Source organism: Nyctereutes procyonoides, unplaced genomic scaffold, assembly GCF_905146905.1.
Source record: "Nyctereutes procyonoides isolate TBG_1078 unplaced genomic scaffold, NYPRO_anot_genome, whole genome shotgun sequence".
Classification (NCBI taxonomy): domain Eukaryota; kingdom Metazoa; phylum Chordata; class Mammalia; order Carnivora; family Canidae; genus Nyctereutes; species Nyctereutes procyonoides.
Genome location: NW_026575125.1, coordinates 92,905,466 through 92,928,960, shown reverse-complemented (window position 1 = coordinate 92,928,960; position 23,495 = coordinate 92,905,466). Strand labels below are relative to the sequence as shown.

At 40.7% G+C, this 23,495-nt stretch overlaps 1 protein-coding gene across 3 annotated transcripts in view; it reads right to left on the bottom strand.

The window, feature by feature from the left end:
• The window catches only part of GRIA3 (glutamate ionotropic receptor AMPA type subunit 3), a 285,127-nt gene that overhangs the window by 127,171 nt on the left and 134,461 nt on the right, over positions 1 to 23,495 (bottom strand). For all 3 annotated transcript variants that reach the window (XM_055338480.1, XM_055338479.1, XM_055338481.1), the window contains one exon: positions 22,771 to 22,958. In XM_055338480.1, the coding sequence (XP_055194455.1) occupies positions 22,771 to 22,958 (188 nt within the window). The remainder of the gene's footprint in view (positions 1 to 22,770; positions 22,959 to 23,495) is intronic.

Sequence of the window (23,495 nt, the reverse complement as noted above, 5' to 3'; positions counted from 1 at the left end):
AACCACACAGAGACTATGGTTGAGAAGATGTGTGTGGAGAGCTGGAGGTGGAGCAGAGACAAAGAAGCACAGGTTATCACTGAACTGATCATATGTAGTCATCACAGCATTTGTAGCACAGGAGAGAACGAGGGTTGGAAGTGGGCATTGAGAAAGGTGAGAGCAGTAATTTGACAAGATGGATTTCTCTGCTTGGTAAACAGTTGGCGAGGAGTCTCAGGCCACCCCACACTGACAGTAACAACTGGTCCCTGGCTTTATCCACGCTTCATTTCCAGAGCAAGGAGGCATAGCAATTCCAGGCTTTCTCATTTGAATCCACAGAGGCCTTGGGGCAGAGAGAACATGAGGAACACAATCCACATTCCTTGGAGGCCCAGGCTACAGGAATGTCTTAGGACAATATTTCTCAAAGTGTTTGTTGTCTGGATCACCTGGAGAACTTTTGAAAATGCAGGCACCTGAGCACCTCTCCAGGGAGTCTGCATTTTGACATTCAGTTGATTATGATGCACACTGAAGTCTATAACTACCTTTCCATATGATAATAAATGCACTTTGAAGGATTCTCGATGAAATTCTCATGAAAGGGGTTAAGAAGGGAGACACTGAGCTTATGGGGTGCACCCTTGAGAAGCTTCCATGGTAGGGCAGGGGGCAGCATGAGGACACTCACTCAGACTCCTGGAACAGGAGCCAAAGGAGGAATCTCTGATATATATATATATATATATATATATATATATATATATATATATATATTTTAAATCTACGATAGTCACACACAGAGAGAGAGAGGCAGAGACACAGGCAGAGGGAGGAGCAGGCTCCATGCACTGGGGGCCCGACGTGGGATTTGATATTTGATCCCGGGTCTCCAGGATCGCGCCCTGGGCCAAAGGCAGGCGCCAAACCGCTGCGCCTCCCAGGGATCCCTCTCTGACATATTTTTGTTTTAGACAGCACTGCACCAGAGGTGGACTCTTGAGACAAAGATTTGAGGGCCAGTAGTTGGGATTCCAGGAAGCACTGGCAGAGGAGTGAGAAAATGAGACAGCAAAAGGAAAGAGCCAGTCCACAGTTATTCCTGAGCAGCTTAGCTCTGAGTGCTTCTGGGAGTGGTACGTGAGGGCCAGGAAACTGGAGCCTCTGTCTTTCACTCCCCATTCACCATTGGCTGATAGCTTCCTGGTGTATTAATTCCTACCCAGCACTTCTGAATTGTCTCACTCTCCGGCTGGGAGAAAGGCTTCCTGGGGAGAATAGCACGTGCTTACAATAGGAGGCCACTGGCATGGATAACAAAGGCTAGTGCCAAGGGGCCATGGGTATGGCACCCCCAGCACCTGCTGCAATTGTAGTGGCCCTTAAGTCACACATACTGCCACTTACAGTTTGCATACGGCTTTGCTATTCATCATTTGCAACAGATGGAAAAAACAAACATGAGGTGGGCAGTAGAGCGTCATGGTGGTGGGAGTGGAGCCTGGAGTCAGACTGACCCAGAGCACCAGTTCTTCCTTTTTATTGGCTGGGTGGCCTTGGACAAGTCACTTTACCTCTTTGATTCTCAGTTTCCACATCTAAAATAGGAATCATAATGGCACCTACTTCATAAGGTTATTGTGAGGCCTAAATAAAGAAATGCATCAAAAATTTCTGGCAGAGCAAGTAGCTTTAAGGGGATTCAACCAACATCATTTCCCTTTCTCTCACCCTTGTCTTTACTCATCTCAGGTACCCCATAGCCTAGACCCCCAGTGTATGGCACCAAGGTGATGTTCAATAGATGTTTCCAGCACAGAAGGCTTAAGTCCACCTTGGAGAAAAGTCCAGATTGCTTAGAATGTGGTAGAAGAAGGTGCCATTTAAAGTAATACAAAATTGAGAAAAGTGTGTTGTGCAGAGGGACATTGAAGAAGTTCAGACGCAGGGAAGACTCTCTTCTGGAGAGGAAGATGCCTTTTTGACTCAATTTTGAATGACTGGGGGCAAGGGGCTGTTGCTGGCAGGGAGAATGGAAGAGAGGATCCCTGGTGGAAAGATGCCCTGGGCAAGGGCCTGGTGGTGGGACAGAACAGAAGACACACATATGCTCACATTTATTGAGCATTTCCCATGTACAAGGCACTGTGTAAACTGATTTTTCACACGCTTTACCTCACTGTATCCTTACCACAACCCTTGAAGGTAGGTATTATTATTAATTTCATCTTCCATATCAGGAAACCGAAGCCCAGAGCAGTTGGGTAACTTGCCTGAGGCCTCACAGGCAGAAAATGATGGAGCCTGGAGTCAAAATCGGATCTGACTCCAAAGCCCAGTCACTGGGTGGTAGCAGCTATACTAATGATTACTGATCATAAGAACTATGATTATGACTGTGGGATGATCAGCTCCCACTATGAATGAATTCAACAAAAACTGAGGACCTACTGTTATTATGTATTATTACCAAAGGGGGGAGCAGTTATGGCCCGAGTCTTTGGAAATTCTCCTTTGTTGCCGGGCACCCTGGGAATTTCCCTTTGGTTTCCCCTAATTATTTCTCAAAGCTGTGGGCCCGGTTCATATGATCCTGACTCCAATTTTCGATTCCCTCTCAGTGTACAACATGAGTTGTCATTGTTTCATCGCAAGCTGCACTTGTGATGAATGCTGGATAATCAGAACAAAAGCACAGGAAAAATAATTAGGGGGAACCAAAAGGAAGAGGCTCACAGCCTTGAATAAGAGACTGTGCGGAGGTTTCTAGGACTCAGTCCCTGAAGCCCTGACAATGTATTTTGATCCTTGTCTGCATGCAAATGAATGACTCCATCAAATCAGAGGCAGTTTGTCACTGTGCAGGTTATGTAGCTAGTTAATTAAAAGTCTGAGTGAGCTGGTGCCTCTCTGCACTGGGCTCTGAAGATAACCAAACCTATGTCTTGACCAGGCAAGTTAATTTAAAATAAGTGACCTCAATTGGGTAATGGCTGCAAGTTCAAATTCAAGAATCGCTATAATTAGTCCCAGATGGATCTTAATTGTTCTTTCAGGAAACAGAGTGGGGAAGGGGGAAAGAGAAATGCCCAAGCCCAAAGTAAAGGTTATTAGCCATACCTTTCGAAAGTAGGGGAGCTGACTGGGGCAGGGCATAGGTATTGTGGTATAATAGGAGTTTTGTTGCTGCTTTTCTATACACATCCTTCCAGAGGCGGTGTGTAAAATGGGTCTAGCTTTTTGAAAAAAGGTCTAAAGAAATTCAGCACTCTGAACCACGTGGTCTCAGGCAACTTAACCTTCTTAGGTCTGTTTCTCACCTATGTAATAGAGAAAACACTATTAACTCTACCTACCTCAGAAGACCAAAGGAGATACCTTGCAAAAAAGCTTGGAAAAACTGAAAAGCTCTATAGGGCAGTGTGTATTCTTGCTTTAATCCAGGAAAGTTTCCCAATCAAAGATTTTTGATTTTAGAGTATAAGGCCCTACACATATGCTTCTTTTTATTTTTCCCTTAGGCTCTGTCATAAACCAGGTACCTTCTGAACTACACCTCATATCTGTGTGGTGGTACGTGATGTTCTAATTTCTTAGGAGGTGTACTTACAGAGCTAAAAATGATTTTGGCTTTGTGGGTTTTTGGAAGAAGTCAGATTATGAAATCGGATCCTTCTCCATTCATGTTAAAATAAATCTTAGACTTAAAATTACATGCTGGCACAGCACTATGGTACCATGAGGTTAGTGTAAGTCACGGTGAAAGCAGGATTGCATTATCCCTGCTTGTTTTTTTATATGAATGCTTGAGTTTCTCTACAGTGTTCTGGTACATTCTAATTGCCCATATCTTCCCAAGCCTTGGAAGCCAAATTAATAAGAATTTGTACAATGGTAAAAACAATATAAGTGAAAAACTCCTAACCGAGTACAAAACCTTGGAAGACCAAGAATTTGACCATGTTGGGCTGCACGAATGACTGCTTTTGAAACTGTTTTTCCCCACCTTGATTCCACTTTTTTATGGTTTTATGGTATTTATTTTAAGGTTTTATTTATTTATTCACAAGAGACACACAGAGAGAGAGGGGCAGAGACACAGACAGAGGGAGGAGAAGTAGGCTCCATGCAGGGAGCCCTATGTAGCACTTGATCCCGGGACTCCGGGATCATACCCTGAGCTGAAGGCGGACCTCTGAGCCACCCAGGCATCCCTTGATTCCACTTTTTAAAGGGAATTGTATTGTGATACCCATTTGAGTCCCTCTTAATGGAATATAAGCATCTAAGACAGATTTACAACCTATGCCTACTGACAGTAATCACAACTGTTTATCCTTCAAGCCTAACCAAAACTCATTTAAGGAGCTTGCTTTTAAATCAGAGTCTGCGTTTTGCCTTGTTAGATGAGCCAAGCAAATAATGGAGTTGTGTCTTCCAGAATTGCATTATTATCGAAGGGCCGTGCCTTTTGCTGAAAAGAGCTTGAGGTCATAATGAACAAATAAACAAACAAAAAGCCCTGGCTCCACATTACCCTTCATCACTGGGAAACACTCATCCGTGGTAGGGAGCAGCAGAGGACACAGATTTGCTAGGATTTTGCAAAGGTTAAAGTTATAGGCTGAGCCGTCATTTCTACAAATCTCCCCGGGGAGTTCCTGTAGCGCAGCATGAATAAAAGGCACAATATGCAGTGCATGCAGGACTGGCGATTATTCTCCAAGTGATAAATGTCAGGACTTTTTTTTTTTTTAGCTAAAAAGTCAAGAAGCTAAAGCTATTTATTTAATCCAACAAATATTTATTGAGCACTTACTAGGTTCCAAACTGATTTGGATGCTGGGGATACAGCAGTGAACAGGATACAAAAAGCCCTGCTCTCGTGAAGCCTAGACTCTTATTGGGTTAGCTAGTAATTTACTCCCTCCTGTGAATTCCTGTGTGGTTTCTACCTCTCATCTTTCTCTCCCACTACTAATTGTGTGCCCAATTTAGACGTGTGTCCTGGGTCCCAACTAGACTCTAAGTCCTTGAGGGCAGGGCCTCAGTTTAAATTTACTAGTGTGCACATCATTCAGCACAGTGCCCCGTGGGGCATATTCAATCAATGTTTGTGGATGATGAGAGAAAGAAGACGACTCGGAATACAAGGAAGAAGGATGAGAAGTGACATTAACTTGAAATGTTCTATCTGGGGTAATATGTTTTCATATGAACAGACTGCCTTAAGCAATACAGTAATTCCAGGCAGTTGGACTGGAAGTGGGATGGGGTGAGCAGACTGGTGGCCTATTCAGGGGGACCTATATGTAGATTTCTATTTGGTCCATGTATTGGCATAATCTTGGGTGGTGTGCCACGAAGAGTATGGATGTTAAAATCAAATCTGTGTTTATATCCTTGGTTTTTCACCTCAGTGTCTTCATTGTAAAATGATAGTGTAGTTTAATCCCTAGGTAGAATCCTCTCATTTTGGAGACCGTGTTACTGCATTTCCTGGTGGAAAAACCCCATTTCTTGAGGATCAAAAGGTCATGATGAAAGATAGAGTCGTGTTCTGGCCAATATAGCCTGTGTTCTTATTGGTATCAAGTTTCTACTATTCTGCTTTATGACATCTGAGCTAATCTTAATCTCCTAATTGGCACTGCTTATTAGCGTTCACTCTGACAAGTAGTAAGTGGCGTTTATCATACCTATTCAAATATCAACTTCCACTCCCTTCCACCAAACCAGACGAACTACTGGGTCCTTGAAGCCTCAGTTCAACAAATCATGAGGAAGAGGCCTCCCTGATCTTCAGGTCAGGCTGAAGTAGGCATGTTTCTTCTGCATTCCAACAGGATCTGTGTTCTCCTCGGTCACTGTGCTTATCACACTAGACCATGATCATCTGTTTACTCAGCTGTGTCCCTACTAAACCATGAGCTCTTTAAGGGCTCTCTTATTTGTTTTTTACTTTCTTTGAACTTCTTACTAGTTCTTATCCAGGACAACAGACATAGGCACCGTGAATAGGAATGTTGTCTTGCTTTCAAGGAGAGCTTGAAACCATCTCCTTCCATTTCAGCAGATCTGCTGGAAGGGATTGTGTATCAGAGCCTTCTGTTTCCTTTTTTTTCATGCAGTTAAGAAGATAAAGCCATTCACTTGTTTCTCCCACTTCAAATAGTATTCCGTTTGTATAGATTCTATGAAGAGGACACTTGAGCAAAGGGTCCTTTTCAGTTTCCATAAATAACCAGATCTGAGCTAGTCTTGTTTATGCAAAAAGCCTTTGTCAGATATGCTGGGTTCTGTTGAGATGAGATTGCCAACGGAACCATCCCTTTCTTCCTCTGGACTACAGTAAGGGGAAATTCATTGCCATCTGACAAATTTTCAGCTAAACTCTGAGCAAAGCAAATAATATGGAACTCATGAAATTACTTTGCAGACTGAACAGCTTTCACTATGTTTGGAGAAACCAGACTATTTTCTCTTGGCTCATAAATCCTCCAGTACCTAGACCATTATTAACATTACTCCTTTTCTTTAAAAAATACAGTTTGATGGCAAGGCTGTCATGCATGCATTGACATAAGAAAGTTAAGAGAATGAGTTGCAGGTCACTGAGTGGTAAGGACCATAAGAGAAAGTGGCGGGGATTTCATGTGTATTGTCTTTTGAAGGTTCTAGATCACTGGCTATAGTTTAGTAAGCAGGGTATTGTGGTGGAGGCTGCAGTGGACTGAATCACTGGGGAAGTAGACCATTGGGAGGTTTTCTCAGGCAAAAACTGTCATCCTATTTGGTTTCCGTATTCTGCAATTAGTGCTTTATCTTCAACAGGTTGGGTGTGAGAAGCAGCCCATAAGTCTTCTGGGGAGGAGATGAGAACCACATTCCTCCTCCCTAATGAAAGCAAATGCCTAAGGATTTGGGGAGGGACCTGTTGCCACCTGCTATTGATGTAGCTAATGCAGAGGAGCTAAAGGTTCTGTTGGGAGATGCACTTTCCTGTCACTCCTTGCACTCTCTGATGGCTTGGTGGTCGTTGCCATGGACACCAATAGCAAAGGGGTTTGGGTCAAAGTTTGAAGGATTGCGCTGTGCTTGAGTGAGTGAGACTGAAACTAAGTTAATGCATGTACAAATAAGGTGTGTTTCTTTCTTTTGTGCCTTTGAGAAAACTGCAACAAAGCAGTCTGTCAAGCAACAATTGATTTTATATTGGCCAGAGAAGGGGGAGGAGGAGCGATTTATTGAGTAGGAGGTTCTCAAGTTAAAGCACAGGCAGTAGTTTGAAATAGGTCAAGAGAAGTGAAAAGGACTCTCAGAGCTGTTGAGGACATAACAGTGATGGAACTTAAGGACGGCCATTAAGAAGCTTTCAATAGTACCTTCTTTGACGGCCTAGTCTACTGCTTCGGTGTCCCCAGATCTTCATCTCTTAATCTAAGACACAGTGCTACTGAGGTTCTACTCTATTTTGGTTCTTCCTTCTTATTTACCTCTGCAAGTGTGCATGTGTCTTTTATTTTTATTTTTATTTTTTTGACATTTGAGAAATCTTTATCATCTCTGCAGAGGTGCCTTCATATGTGTAACGGCTGTGTAAATGCCTTTCAGGTACCCACCATGATTTCTATCAGAAAACTCTATTAATATTTATTGAAGTATAGTCAACATACAATGTTACACTAATTTCAGGGCTACAACTTAGTGACTCCATTTTGTTACTCCATTACTCAGCTCTCCCCATGAGAAGTGTAGTCACCATCTGATCCCGTACAAAGTTACAATAGTACTGACTCCATTGCCTAGGCTGTACTTTCTAAATTTCTGTGGCTTATATATTTGAGAACCAGATGCTTATAGCTCCTAATATTCATCTATTTTGCCCATCTCCCACCTGCTTCCTCTCTGGCAATCAGTCAACGTAATCTATCACATTAAGAAGAGAGAGGACAAAAACCATACGGTCATCTCAATAGTGGCAGAAAAAGCATTTGACAAAACACAACATAAAAAGCATACTGGGTTTTGAGGAAATGTCCATAAACAGAATAAAGGCCATGTAGGAAGGCCTGTAGCTGATGTCGTACTCTATGATGAAGACCTGAAATCATCTTCCCTAAGAGCAGGAACAAGACAAGGAAGTCCCCTCTTAGCCCTGGAAGTCCTACGGTAGGAATCACACAAGGAAAAGAAAAGGAATCCATACCTGTAAGGGGGAAGTCAAACTGTCCCTATTTGCAGAAGACACGGTACTAGAAACAGGAAATCCTAGAGGCTCCACCAGAACTGTTAGAGCTAATGAGTGACATCACTTGGGGACATAAAATGAACATAGAAAGATTGGTAGCCTTTCTGTGTACCAACAATGAACACTCAGAAAGGGCACTGAGGGGGGCACTTGATGGGATGAGCACTGGGGGCTATGCTACATGTTGGCAAATTGAACTCCAATAAAAAACCACCAAGTAAATAAATACATTAATTAATAATTAATTAATTAAAAAAGGAAATTAAGAAAATGACTCCATTCTCTGTAGCATCAAAAAGAACAAAATAATGAGACTGAACCAAGGAAGTGAAAGGCTTGTACACTGAAAACTACAAGACTTTGGGAAGACATTGGGGCTCATGGGGTGGGAGCCTTCATCTTGTTAAAATGTCAATAGTCCCTGAAGCAACCCTCACTTTCAATGGAATTCCTATCAAAATCATGGTGGCAGATTTTATTTTATTTTTTTTTGCATGTGTCTTTTAGATAGCATTGTTTCAAGGTTCTGATTTACAAACCAGTTCACCCAGTTCTGTGTCCCCATTTTTAAGATTGCCAGGCACATTTTCTGGCAGTGCTGAACTTTGAAAGAGATGGCAAACTTCCTGCCCCTGTCCTCAATAATGATTCACTTATAGCTAGAATTTCTACTGTTGGGGCAATTAAAGGCATGAAAATGATTGAAATTAAACCATAGAAATTTGAATATAATACCCCTATTTGGCCCACAAAAACCACAATCAAAGCACCTGCCACCCACTTGGTAGCACTCACAAATTCAAACTTTTAAGATGACTCCTCCACTTCAGTCTCCCTCTCTTGAGATCCCCTCTCAGAATATAGAAGAAGCTTAAATGCTTTTTGAGGTCTCAGGCTCAGTGACTACACATTCCTTTCCTTGTTCATTTCTCCTCCTTAGGAAATAAGGTGCAGTGACTCTAATTATAATGCTTGATATGCTTGATATGTGTAGACTTGCCCTCTGAGGATCTTAGAATACCTTAGAGAAATTGTTCATCTTATCATCCTAGCAAGGCAGGGAAGGATTCTTATATTTTATGGCTAAACTCACTAAGATGATGAAAGGTGTGATGGCTATACAAGGCCACACAGTGATTTTGAGATAGAACTCAGCCAGCTTTTGGGTCTTTGGCCTAATGTTGGATTACTTCAGAAGATATTGGTCAACCGCTATTCTTTTCCTGAGTAGGGTATTGGGGGTTCATGTATATTTGGGAGACTCTTTGGTAGCTATATTTATTTTTAAACGTTGAAGAGAAAATAGTGGTGCCTGGATAATTCTCTTTTCCACTTACCTCTACCTCTAGTGGCATAATAGTAATTGTCACCAGTCTCCCCAAGCTCTGGCCCTTGCCTATTGAATGGTGTCCCTTACTTGTCAATTTGTTATAACCTCTGGGCAGAGACAGAGCTGGACTGAGGGAAGGCTGCCCCAACAAACATGGGATTTGACCAGAAAGGCCAGTTGAGGTGGTTGGTAACAAACTGACCAAGGGCTCTTTCCCATACTCCCTGTCATCAAAGTCCAGACCTTGGCATGGATCAATTAATTGCCATTGCTGTTCAGTGTTAGGGCAGTAAAGAACCTGAGTTTGCCTCTTTTATTTTATTTTTTATTACTGCACTTATTTGGTTTGGTGTCTCTCTGTAGGAAATCCCAGAAATCTAAATTATTTTAAACATACGGGTCCTGTGGCAACAGGAGCAATAACTAGCTTTTGTGTTGCTGCTGTAAACTGTGGTTCTTGCAGCCCTTATGAAGCTGTTTGTTACAGCATCTGTTAGAATCTAGGACAAGACTCCTGTAATCATGCAGCTGTGTGATGAAGCTTCTAATTGCTACATTTTTGTTGCTCTTAATCTGGGGAAATTTCCTAATAAAGCAGGATGATGATTCTAAAAAATTCGTTAATGTTTACAAGGCAGTCATTCTAACACATAGGACTTGTCCAACTCTCAGTACCTGCAAAGGCTCACCTGGCGCATTCACAGTGTAAGCCATACAAAGGAACAGGTATCAGGGTCTTTTCCTCCCATGCTAACTGAAAATGCATTCTTTGCCTATGGAGGGATAAGACACCTATATATGGTCAATGTTTCCTTTCTTTCTATTTTTTTCTAAAGACCTGAGGTCTCACTTGATTAAGTGATGGGATCAACTTAAAACAAAGGAAGATATTTTTATTAGTGCTATTTTTGCATTTGAATTGGTTCGTATTAATTTTGGAATAAGATAATAATAAGCCTTAATCCTAAAATGTTGGTGTTAATAGATGGGAGAGAAGATCTTTTGATTTAATGAATCTTTACTGTAATCTACTATCCATTGCTATGCGAGAAGGGCACCTGAGCAGGAGGATGACAATGGATATGGATATGATGGGAAACTTATGGTAGGCTTGTGATGAACCAACAAACCTCAGTTAATCAGAAGCCAACTACCAGAGATTCTTGATAAAAAATTTTCCCCAGTCATTTTCCAGATATTATGAAGGTTGATGTAATATTTATATATACATTTGTACAGAGCTTTGTTCAACCAGAAAATCCTATTAATGGGAGCATTTGTTATTCTGTACTCTAAGGATAGCGGTAAATGATAAACTTCTAGGCTGTGTCCTGGCCTTGGGGCATAGCGTTTCAATTTCCCCCTTCATCTGTGTCTCCAAGACTAAGCAAAGCTCACTGATACCAAGGCTTGCAAGATTCGCAGTCAGCAAAGACACATTCCGTGATGGTCACCAGCCTGGCAGTGATCAGAGAAAGTAGGAAAGCCAACTCACACAGTTTTAGATACTTATCATACTCTGCCTTCCAGAACAATTGCATTGCCTTAATCACCCCTACTACTATATAGCATGAAAGACATGTCCTTCCGCCTGCCCATATCTAGGATGGTATGGTAACATGGGTTGGGACTCAATATTCCTCCAGTTGCCTACCTTGTTTTTCACAGCTCTGGAAATCATATAGCCTGTTGGAACTGGAAGGGACCATCATATAGAACACAGTCATTTTACAGTTTAGGAAATGGAGGCACAGAGGGATTAAGTGAGTTTTTGGAATCCTACAGCTTGGGGCTAGAACCCGGGTCTGCCTCAAGATTTCTGTACTCTGGTTTATAAAACTCCAAGATGCTTCCAGTCATAGCAAGGACTCTCATGAGGATCCCTAATGAAACCTAATTTGAATTTGTGTTGATTTTTAAAATAAAACCCCCAAACCTCATAGGAAATAATCAAGCAAATAATTAAATACCACAATTTTTTAAAATAGGGGGAAGGAACTGTTGTTTGAGCAAGAGTGGTTCCTTTTTGAGACCAAAGCTTCTATCATCTGAAATAAACAAGTGTCTTGCTGCTTCAAAGTAATGATCTTGAATGAGGTTTTTTCTCTTTATTTTCCCAGAGGGGATTTGTTTCTAAATAGTTACAAAGCCAGTCTAGCCAGTCTAGTGTGAAGTATGACCAGAGAATCAGACCATCTTTTTTAATAAGCCGAAGATAAAATCTCTAAATATAGAATATTGGTGTCTGCTACTAACTCTTAGGATAAATATATTTGCATTTTAGGGAACAAGTTTGTTTAAGTCTGCCAGTGAGTGCTGAAACCACCTAACGTGTGGGAGACTTTTACTGCAAGTAAAAGTGTGTGGCTCTGCCCGCTCATGTAGGGCCTGGAGGCTGTATGTTAGGCCGGACTTAAGAGAAATAATGTCTGCAGTGAGCATCTTTAAGAAATCCAACCATTTTGCTTTTGGGACACTGTTCTGCAATTTTGTGGTGCATTTTTGCTTCAAAATATCTATTAGGGTAGTTCAGTATGTATTAAGTAATATCTTTAAATCACCATGTCAATAGGGTAAGAAATAGAAACCGTAGGACACCATAATTGGTGAAATAATGAGAAAGGTCCCTGAAAAGGATGTATGAGGCAGCCAATTTCATTTCAGAGAGAAACTGGAATGGCTGAAGGTGGGAAAAGAAAGGGAACATCTAATAAAATACAGTAAGAGATGAAGGAAGACTAATGGGTATGCTTGGCTATGTATCACATGTATGTCTGGAAGTGTGACCATTAGGATATTGGGGAGCAGGAAAAGCAAAGAGGAATGGGGTCATATATATATATATATATATATATATATATATATATATATATATGCCTTATCACGTGCGTGGGGGAAGAAGCTGGAGAGGCGTCTTTAGATGCCTTAGAATTTACATTCTCTGATGAATGAACTCCTATGCAAAACTACACTGTAGGCTTTTCTAATTCCTTTTATTCTACCAGCAAACTATGTACCTTGTCTTTATTATATTATTTTATATTTGTTGAGATATGCTGCTCTCTCATTTGATTTACATTGCTAGGGGCTATTACAAATTTTAAAAAGGAAAGAAAGAGAATTTCTATTTCTTCCAATAGTGCCTAGTACAGTACTCTAATATAAGCCCTTGTATGGTGTTAACCTCAGAACAGTTGATTGGCCCTTGTCTTGGAAATTTTCCATGTACATTACAATGCCTGTTCCAGAGGCCTGACCCCTTTGCCTTCCTTCTTCATGAGTTGCCTTGTAATTATGCAGTGATTTCTTAGTTAGGTAAAGAATTATTTACCCATTCCAAGAGATCCCATTCTGTGTGGTCCTTGTTTCTCTATCATGGGGATATGGCCTTAGATCATCCTTAGAAATCCAGATAAATAACACCTACCAAATACTTTATGTGCCTTTAAAGATTCTAAAAGACTTCTCATTTAGTCCACTGTGGACACAGGCTCGTAAATAAATGGCATCTTGCTTTGATTCAAGGGGTCTCCAGTGTCACCGTACTATCTCCTATCTAGTACCAACCCATCACAAAAAATTTGAATGTCATGGAGGACATAGACCTGAGTGTGAAGTACAGAACCACTACCATGTGGTGGCAGAAGAATATTTAGCTCTCAGCTTATAACCACGTCTCTGAAAGTGGGTCTCTAGAAGAACTCTGGAATTCTAAGCATAGTGAATCTTTCTTAGACAAACTCTAGTGTTGAAAAGGAATTGACCAGGGGGTGCTTGGGTAGCTCAGTAGATTAAGTGTCTGATTCTTGATTTTGGCTCAGGTCATGATCTCATGGTTGTGAGATCAAGCCCCGCATTGGGCTCTGTGTTCAGTGTGGAGTCTGGGATTCTCTCTCTCCCTCTCCCTCTGCCCCTCCCCCTGCTCATGCTCTCTCTCTTTCTCAAAACAAATAAATAAAATCTTAAAAAAAAAGAAAAGAAAAGAAAAAGAAAAGGAATTGACCAAATGTAGTGCTTGAGGGTGTGTTGCAGCAGTGGGCATGGAAAGGAGGAGAAAACAGTAATTTTATTTCCCTAGCACTGTCCCCCAGACTCATAATTTATCTTAACCATGTCCACTGACCATCTTCTTCTTTGGACTTTGGATAGGGTAAAAGGGAATATCTATGGAATAAAGCAAAAGATATGAGAGTATCAGGAAGATTCTCTGGAGTAGCCTGTACCCGCCTCTGAGAGACAGAAGTAGGATAAAAATCTTCCAAGAGTGATGGGCACATCACTCTCTCAGTTCTACTGGATACTTGATTAACTTTTTCACAGCATTTAGGCTAGTCAGGAAGAGATTCCATTACTGTGAAAAAGCGCTCTCCTCAACCTGCCTCACCAAACAAATATCATGATAGGTAACTGGAAGAGCTACATTTACACAGAATGAGAGTAGAGTGTTGAGAAAAACCTACTCTTGGGAATAACTGGACATTTTTACCAAGGCATTTATGTTTTTAGGTATGAGAGATATAGGTGAATAGGAGCAGATTCACCCCTAACGTTTTTGGAACCCATGCCAAGAATACAAATGGAGGATCACATACCCTATATTTAACGTTAAAATGTCCAGAAACAAGGCATACCTTGGCCTGGCCTGTTTATCCACATGTCAACCCAAATAAAGAGGTAAAACTAAGGCAAGCTCAAGTTACCAGAAATTGAGTTTGTGGAGGAATAGCAGAGGAAGTGCAATTCCAGGGAATGCAAACTGTAGCATGCTACAGGTAAGCCCACTTAGGTTGTGTGGTGGGCTTATGGGCAAGGAGTGTGAAAAGTGAGGAAGTCCAGTCAGGGTCCAAGCAATAAGTTCATTGGCATGAGGATGATAAGAGATTCTTGATGGACGTTCATTGGTCTGGAGGGAAGTCAGGCATTTATGGGAAGTTTTTCTCTCAGTTCTTAAGTTTCATTTTCCTGAAGGTGCATGTGTGAGATTCTCCGTTTCAGATCCTTTAGTTCCATTTTAGATTGGAAATCCTTTTACACACTCATAGGCTGCAGGCCATGCCTTTGAAATAGGTCAGGATGCTCAAGGACTCAGGCTCTCTCCCAGTCCGGCACTACTACCTGTGAGATCCACACACACTGCTAGGGTAGGGCAGGGCCCTGGGCTCAGAACTTCTGCTGAGTCACTGGATCTACCTGAAGCTGGGATGGGGTGGACCTGTCAAGTTCTCCAAGAAGCCAGGGACAGCAAGTTCCCAGCCCAAAGGCTTCTGACGTGGAGTTGCCAAGCAATTCTATGTGTCTTCCAAAACGACATCATTCAAGTAGTGCAGAGGGAGGGAGCACAGTTATCTGGAGAAACTTATCTGGCAAGATTCTTCACTTGGGCTGATTTGGGGAGGCCAACTGTAAACAAAATCAGCCATTTTTCTCGTTTCCTATTGCATAAGTGGTCAGTTTCTCCTTCATTGCCCCTGCCCTTGGCCCACTACCCCTTAACCCCGTGTACCTTTGTGCTCTGATCTGGGGAGCCCAATTTGGCTTATGTGTCCCTCTCCCTTTTTTCCCCTGATGCTCAAACAGCTACTAACCATTCAAAAAATCTCAAGATCAAAAAGGAAAAAAAAAAGTCTCTGTGTTTTAGTGTTTGTGTTATGAGGAGTCCTCTGGATTTAAGGGTGATAGTGGGTGAGGGTGAGAAACATGACCCTTGGGGGCCTGCTGCTCAAATCTAGTGGCTCAGAAAAGCTCAGCACCCATCCCAAACAGTTATCCTATGGGCATTTATGCTTTCCCAGAACCAGTCTTATTTTATGTTTGGTTTTCTGGGGTTAATAAAGGGAAGAGGAACTGTTCCTTCCAGACTTTTCCAGTTACATTCAGGTTATTCCTTAGCAAGAGAAGGAGGAAATGGGTAACATCTAGGGCAGTTTGGGATAATATAATGGAGACCGTGGTTCTTTACCTGAGAAGAAATGCACACAGATGGGAATGCTAGTTGTACTTACATATCACTCTGATAAAGTACTTCTCACAATTTATTCCTACTCTTGTGCTTGTGGGGCCCATAGCATAGTTAGTTTGTTTTGGCACCATAAGTAAATGAACTTGTTCATCATAAATGAGCTTTTTACCAAAGGGTAGGTTTAAGGTGCATATTTTCAATTCTGTGTTAATAGAATATGAATCCTCGTCAAGTGGAGAAAATATCTGTGAAATGCTTGTTGTTTAACAACGCTTGTTGTAAACAAAGCTGCTTTAGACCTCATCAGGATGCTTATCTCTTATAACCTCTTATTGAATCTACTCTGCTTGAAAACCTCAGTCAGACCCAAGGCTGATTAGTGCAGTGATTCACAGCATTCAGAGTCAGACTCCCTGGGTTCAAAATCTGGCTCCACCAGTTATTAGCTATATAACCTCCATGTCTCAGTTTCCACATCTGGAAAATGGAGATAATATTCCCATCTACCTTACAGGGCTAATATGAAGATTAATGGATGTGAGATATATAAACATACATATCTACGCACATTGATTAAAGTGGTATCTGGAACTTTGTAACCACTTAATGCCTATTTGTTATTAAAAATGCCCAGTTGTCATAGGTAGCTTGAGGTTTTAATGCCTTTAGTTATTTTGAGTGATGCTGAAAAACCTAGTTAATTCTCAAATAGTCCTTGAGCTTATCAATCAATGTGTGTGACCCAATGTTACACTGGAGAAAAAAATAGAGAGGTCGTCTAACATGCTAATCTCATATTAGTGAGACCTGAGGCTAGCTCAAGTCTTAAACTCTGTTCTCATGTTAAGACCCTAGATTGAACTGGTATCTTGGGGAATCCATGAAGATGCAGTTCTTGAGCAACAGTCCCTAAATAACTAATTTCCACAAGCATGAAAACTTGCCCCTCATGGGCAAATAGCTACGGTTACCAGTTATTGAGCGCTACTGGGTGCCAAGCACTGAGTCAGGTCCTCTCCACAGATCTTTTTTTTAAAGATATTATTTATTTATTTAAGAGAGACAGAGAGAATGAGAGGCAGAGACACAGGCAGAGGGAGAAGCAGGCTCCCTGCGGGGAGCTCAATGTGGGACTCGATCCCGGGACTCCAGGATCACGCCCTGGGCTGAAGTTGGCACTAAACCACTGAGCCAAAAAATAAAAATAAAAAATAAAAAATAAAAAAAACCATTGAGCCACCCAGGCTGCCCTCCACAGATCTTATTTGAAGCCTCACAACACATGAGGATCCCATGAAAGAAAGGAAGTGGAATAGTCTTTCAAGATTAGAAAATTGAGCCTCAAAGAAATTAAGTCACTTTTTTCAAAGTCATGCAAAAGAGAAGTAATATAGTTAGGATTTGAAGTCAGGTCTATTTGATTCCCAGGCTGGTGCTTATTCAACTCTACCACAAACAAAATATTTCAAGAAGGGATGCTAATGCAAACAGTCTCATAGACTGGTAAGTCAGCTAAATGTTCCATGAGGAATGTTGAGAGTAAGGGCTGGGTACAGAACTGGAGCAAACAGAGGAGAGGAACTGAATGGTACCACTATGTGCTGAGTGGAGGGTGAGGCCAGAAGTAGGCATAAAGATATATATATATATATATATATATATATATATATATATATATATAACATTTTTAATTCACTTGACCTAGGTCTAGCCATTGACAACAGTGCTCTAGTGACCCCAATTGCTACACATACTCTGGAGTGAGCACTGTCTCTTTTGTGTTAAAGCCCTATACTTTAGAAGGGCCCCTAATATTGCTCATCTTGATTAAATTGTTGCCTTTAAAAAAAAACTGTTGCCTCTAGAGACCTGACTTACTAACTTGGATGTTTCACTCTTAAAATGACCATCTTTGAAGTGACAGAGTTCTCAAATGAAAGGAGCCTGAAGGATTGACCTGCTTCAATATTCTGTCCTTAAGAAGTATTCCTTTCATATCATCACAATGAGGTGATTTTAGCCTGAAATATTTCCAGGAGAAATCATATATTCTGTATATTTCCTGAGAGTAGCACATTGCCACATGTTGGTTTGGGCCCCGCCAAGTTTGTGTATGCCATAATTCAAGCAGGGGCTATGCTGAGATTTCCCTTTGAATTATCTATGGAAAAAATAAAAACATGGCAAAGCCCAAAGGGGGATGTTTAGATGTCTTTAAAGAAATAAACTTAAAAAAAAAGAGAGATAAACTTTTAGATATGCAATGGATAGGCAATTTAGGAAATGCCTTATCTGTTCATTAAAATACACCTTCTATAAGGATATTTACTTGTCAACAGACAGGATTAACTCAGAATATTTGTCTATTCTTGAACAAAATCTTAAAACTATTCTAGATTTGACTTTTCACTACTTTGGAATGGCCTCAGCTCCATATTGCCTCCACTGGTAAACTATTACTTTCTTCCAGCTTCCTCTCTCCTTGTAATGAGTCTTTTCAAATGCTGACTCTCTATCTAGTCCTAGTTAAGCTCATTTGCTCTGGTCCTGTCCTTAGGCAGGCAGAGCAGTTGGCCAGTGCCCTCTTATGATAATTCCTTATACCTGAGGGTGTTGATGAAACTGCCTCTTAGTTCTCTTTCACTAGCCTAAACAACCCTAACCCCATGTGGCTTTTCCTTGTAGGGCCTGTTTTCTAATGCTTTAATCATTTTCTGTTGCTCTTTTTTATATAAATTTATTTTTATTGGTATTCAATTTGCCGACATAAAGAATAACACCCAGTGCTCATCCCATCAAGTGCCCCCCTCAGTGCCCGTCACCCAGTCACCCCCACCCTCCGCCCACCTCCCCTTCCACCACCCCTAGTTCATTTCCCAGAGTTTTCTGTTGCTCTTCTCTGGATCTTCTCCAATTGCTTTGCAAGTGTTTTGCAATATAATCTGATGAGCAAGCCTAATCTAGGGTTTCGCTTTAGCAAAATATTTAATAAATGACTTAGAAATTAAGGAAGGTGGTTCAGTGTAGGGGAAAGACCACTGGACTAGGAGTCAGAAGAACTGAGTTTTGTCCTTGCTTTGCCACTTACTGGGATTGAGCGGAGCACCACACTTGGACAAATCATTGGAGTGTCTGTAAGCATCCATTTATCATCTGTAAATTTGGGATAAACACATCTGCCCTGCCTGCCTCCCATAGCGAGGCTCAAATGAGATAACGTATGTGAGAACACGTCATTTAGCACCAAGGCACTCTACAAACACTATGTGTCAGACACCTTGTAAAAGCTTTGCATATATTAAGTCACTAGTGTACAGTTATCATTCCCATTTTACAATCAGCAAATGGAGGCACAGAGAGTTGAATAACTTGCCCCAGGTCACACAAGTAGTGACAGGATCCACGCACACTGGCTCCAAAGTCCATGTTCTGAAACTCTCTACTATGCTGCCTCTCCAAATGGACTTTAAATGTTCAACAGAGGCATATCCTTTTGTGGGACCTGATTTTCAAAAGCAGTCCACAGGTATGTGCTACTGGGATGGAGGATCTATTCTGTCATGGGTAGGAAAGTCCACAAGAGGCAACCTTTTCAAAAGTGAATGTTTAGATTGGTCATTGCATTAAGGCAGCTGTCCACCAATGGGGAGGGAGGGCCTCATGCACACAATACGGCAATAGGAATGATGCTATATCAGGTCAGGTCAGTGGTTCATTCATCCTAGTACACCCAAATCTTCCTATAGAAAATGTTTCTTCATTTTTAGATTCAACATTTACAGTTTCTAAATATTCTCTGTGAACTGACAATCTCTCATGGTTTCTTTCATCTGTCTCTAGCTCTTTTTCTATGTTAATTCTTAGAGCTGTAAGTTTGGAATATTTTCCTTGTAGTTTAACTGTTAAAGAGAGATATTAGTACCTCATTGGAGTCTTTCTGCCATAGTCTGAAAGTTGGAAGGAGTTCAAAAAAGAGCTTTGGGAAGGAATGTTAGAAAATTTATATTCACCCTCTAACTGAACATTCGCAGGGAAATTAGAACCTATATCATGAAATGGGGGAGGTTATGCTATATAACATTATATTGAAAAACTGTTTATATTTGAAAAATTGCACCATATTGATGTATTTTCATTCACACCCATCAGGTATAGAGTACAAGATGAACTTTATGCCAAAATCAAATCTGTAGGGAATAGCATTATAGTGGTGTAACAGGTTCTTCTACTTCAGACTGTGTGACATGAAGTATCATTTTGTGGGAGACTATAGAGGTTTCCTTCTATGAAAATAACCTCAACCTCCAAAGTGGAAAACACCTTTGGAGGATAGGGGCATTATTTATTTATTTATTTATTTATTTATTTATTTATTTCAATTTGTCAACATATAGTATAACACCCAATGCACATCCCATCAAGTGCCTCCCTTAGTGTCTGTCCCGTTACCTCATCCCCCCCCACCTCCCCTTCTGCAACCCTTTGTTTTTCAGAGTTAGGAGTCTCTCATGGTTTGTCTCTCTCTCTCTCTCTCTCTAATTTTTCCCACTCAGTTTGGATAGGGCATCTTTTATAAGAACTTGATACTGATTGAACTATAAATGTCATCATTCTAACCAGGATCTGTATAGTGAATTAGGATAAGTTTGTCAAAAGAATAGTTAGGAACCAATGAGAGACTGATATCTCTGTATGTTAGCATTCAATTCATTAAAAAAATGTTTCCTCTAAAGAAACATCATGTTGAATCTGTGGTTTAATTTAAATAATTTGTTTAGTGAGAAATCTATTTTTACATAAAAAATAAATGATGACAAATTCATGATATCATCAGAATAGGTTTGAGCAGAGAGCCACCATCTTAAACCTTTGAGAAATGTGTGCTTTAATATATTTTAATATATTTTAATAAGTATCATGTGGCTGCAGGTACTTTTTTGCCCCTCGATGGAAGCATAGCAAAATCACAGTGGAACTTACTGAAATGTGCTTGATCAATATTCATTCATTCATCTGTCCATTCATCCACCCATCCATCCAACACTATGTGCCAGGTACTCTATTGGACACTGAAGATATAACTATGAACAAAACAAACGTGGCCCCTACTTCATAGTACTTATGGCCTAGGAGAGATTCCTTAAATAGCAGAGCAAACAATCATGAGTTGATAGTTCTATAACAATTCTTTGAAAGAGGGGAAAAGAATAAGTGAAATGAACTCTTTAGCCTTACCTGGATGCTGCTAAAACTTTTTTTTGAACAATGTTCCCTGAAAAATTGTATAGAAAGTATTTTGAGGGATATTGTGAATGGACATATAGAAGAAAGGAAGATAGAATGTGATACATGAAAAGAGAATGGGTTTTTAAAATAATGTTAGTTTAGATTTCCTGAGAGGGTTTGGTAATAATGAGGTTTTATTTCTTTTTCTTTTTTAAAGATTTTATTTATTAATTGGAGACACAGGGAGAAGCAGAGACACAGGCAGAGGGAGAAGCAGGCTCCATGCAGGGAGCCCCACATGGGACTTGACCCTGGGTCTCCAGGATCAGGCCCTGGGCTGAAGGTGGCGCTAAACCACTGAACCACCCAGGCTGCCCGAGTATTTTTTTTTCTATAGCAGTTTATGTTTCTTGGAGCAATTATACCAATCATGTAAAACAGAGCAAATTTTATTTTCCCCATTATGCAGATAAGAAAACTGAGGCATAGATATTTTAATTGTCCAAGATCTCATAGCTACATAAAATTCAGAGCTCTATCCACTGCACTTTCTATTACATCATGCTGAAAAATCCCAGACTCCGGTGTAAGACCCTAAAAAACCAGAAGATTTAACAGAATTTGAGATATTCAAGAAGCCAAAGTTCCTGACACAAAAGAAGGAAAACAAAGTGCAACAAGGAGGATGTTCTTGTGCTTTAGGCTATTAAGTAGGTCACCCACTAAAAGGCTATTTTGGTATAAAATTTTAGAGGGCATGTAGTACATACACCAGCATCACTGACCTGATTCTTCACTTTCAAGATCTAAGAAAATCAAAGGCTTTTTTTTTTTAAAGAAGGGAGGGGTGGATCATTTGGGCAGCTCAAGAGAATGTTAGTTGGGAAATCTGATTTAGTCAGGCTATGCTCTAGATTTCATGTGAGATGTGATTCACTAGAGGTGATGCCATCCTCAGGAAGGGGACGGCTTTGTGTCTCCACAATGCAGGGTCAGCGATTTCTCTCTTCCTTCCTCTCTTTCTTTCTCCCTCTCTCCCTTTCCCTCTCTTTCTCCTCTCTCCTCCTCTTCCCTTCCCTATTTTTTTTTGCTTTCTCTTCTTATGGGGGCATATCTGACAAATTGTTAATATTTAATTTGCTATAAAAGAGCTCTCCTAGGCAATGGCTGCTCACTATAATTTCAATCTCTGAAGTTGTTTTGGCCTTTAGGTACACTGGGATCGCATTAGAATGGAAATGTTTCCCCTACAGTTTTGTTTATGGCAGCAGAGGCACTTTGTTATTAACTGGAAAATTGAGACTTCTAAGGAAAATAATAAACTTTCACCACATTTCAATTTGACTCTTTACTCCAAACAGAGTATCCATCTGGCTTAGGGTGAAACATTTCTTCTAATATTTTTTAGTCTTAGATTTAAATATCTGAGCTTAGTAATGAATACCTTTTGGCCCACTGAATTATATTTTTCCCCCACTTTAATTCCTTTTCAATTTGTTCACATTTTAAAAACCATAAACATTTTTTTCATATGCCATCTTACTTACAAAAGGGTCTAAGTTACATGTACACATTCTCTCTGTCTCTCTCTCTGGAACTGGTGGGATGTTTTTTGCCTTGACACTCTGCAACTACGCCCTGAAACAAAACCCTTCCCTTCTGCCCTGCCTAATCCCTTGTCTGTTTCCTACTGGGAGGAAGTTATGGAAAAGGAAGGGGATTACTTTGAAGCAGTCAGCGATCTATGAAAAGGAGGTGTAGAAGAGTGTGTTTATCTGATAGGTAGCATTAAATTGCAGAGACTTCCAGATTAATCATAGTATGCAATTTTCAACAGCTTACATTTTCTTTTCTTTTTTTTTCTGCAGCCACTGAGGAGGAAAAAAGATTAGAGAGACTATCAAACACTGTTGGCCCATCTAGTCTATTGGCTAACTTAATTTATTAGCACATATGGGAGCTGCCTGTGGTTGGTGATTTAACGTGTTGGCTGGGGGGTGGCATAAATCTCAAACATACCTGTTCCAAAATTGTGTTAATCCTTTCAACTTCACAGTCAATCAGGTATCGCTTTTCCTGCCTCCTGTCCATTTCTTCAATGATGCGCCGGAATTCTTGGACGTCCTTTATGTTTCCCACAGACCTGGCTGTCACTTGCCAGTTGTTTTGCACTGCTGCTTCCATAATCGCTTGGAGAATGGAAAATCCTGAAAGAAGGAAGAACAGCGATGATGTTTTTCTTTTTAAACTCTTCCTCTAGGTATTAAAGGTTCTGCTTCATTTTTGTTACAGTCCACTGGGTCCCTTTGAATCAATCTTATCCACTGTGGAAAGCAGGCTTACTCATGACCCCAGTCTTAACCATCCAGATAGTCGGCAACACTATCTTGCTTTATTTTTTTAATATTTTATTTATTTATTTGGGTCAAGGGAGGGGGGCAGAAGCAGACTCCTTGCTGAGCAGAGCCCAATGCAAGTCTCTATCCCAGGATCCTGGGACCATGACCTGAGCTGAAGGCAGATGCTTAACCAACTGAGCCACCCAGCATCCTCCCATCTTGCTTTAAGGAAAGATTCTACAACTTGTAGGCACCAGGTTGGTCATTTATCAAGACTACACTTAAGTAATCACAGCTGAATTATAGTACCTAACTGTTTTGATTGACATGCATTATCAAAACACCTATGGAATGAAAGCCAAAGTTTTTTCCTTGTTTCTGGCCTCAATGTTTCCTGTTGCAGTT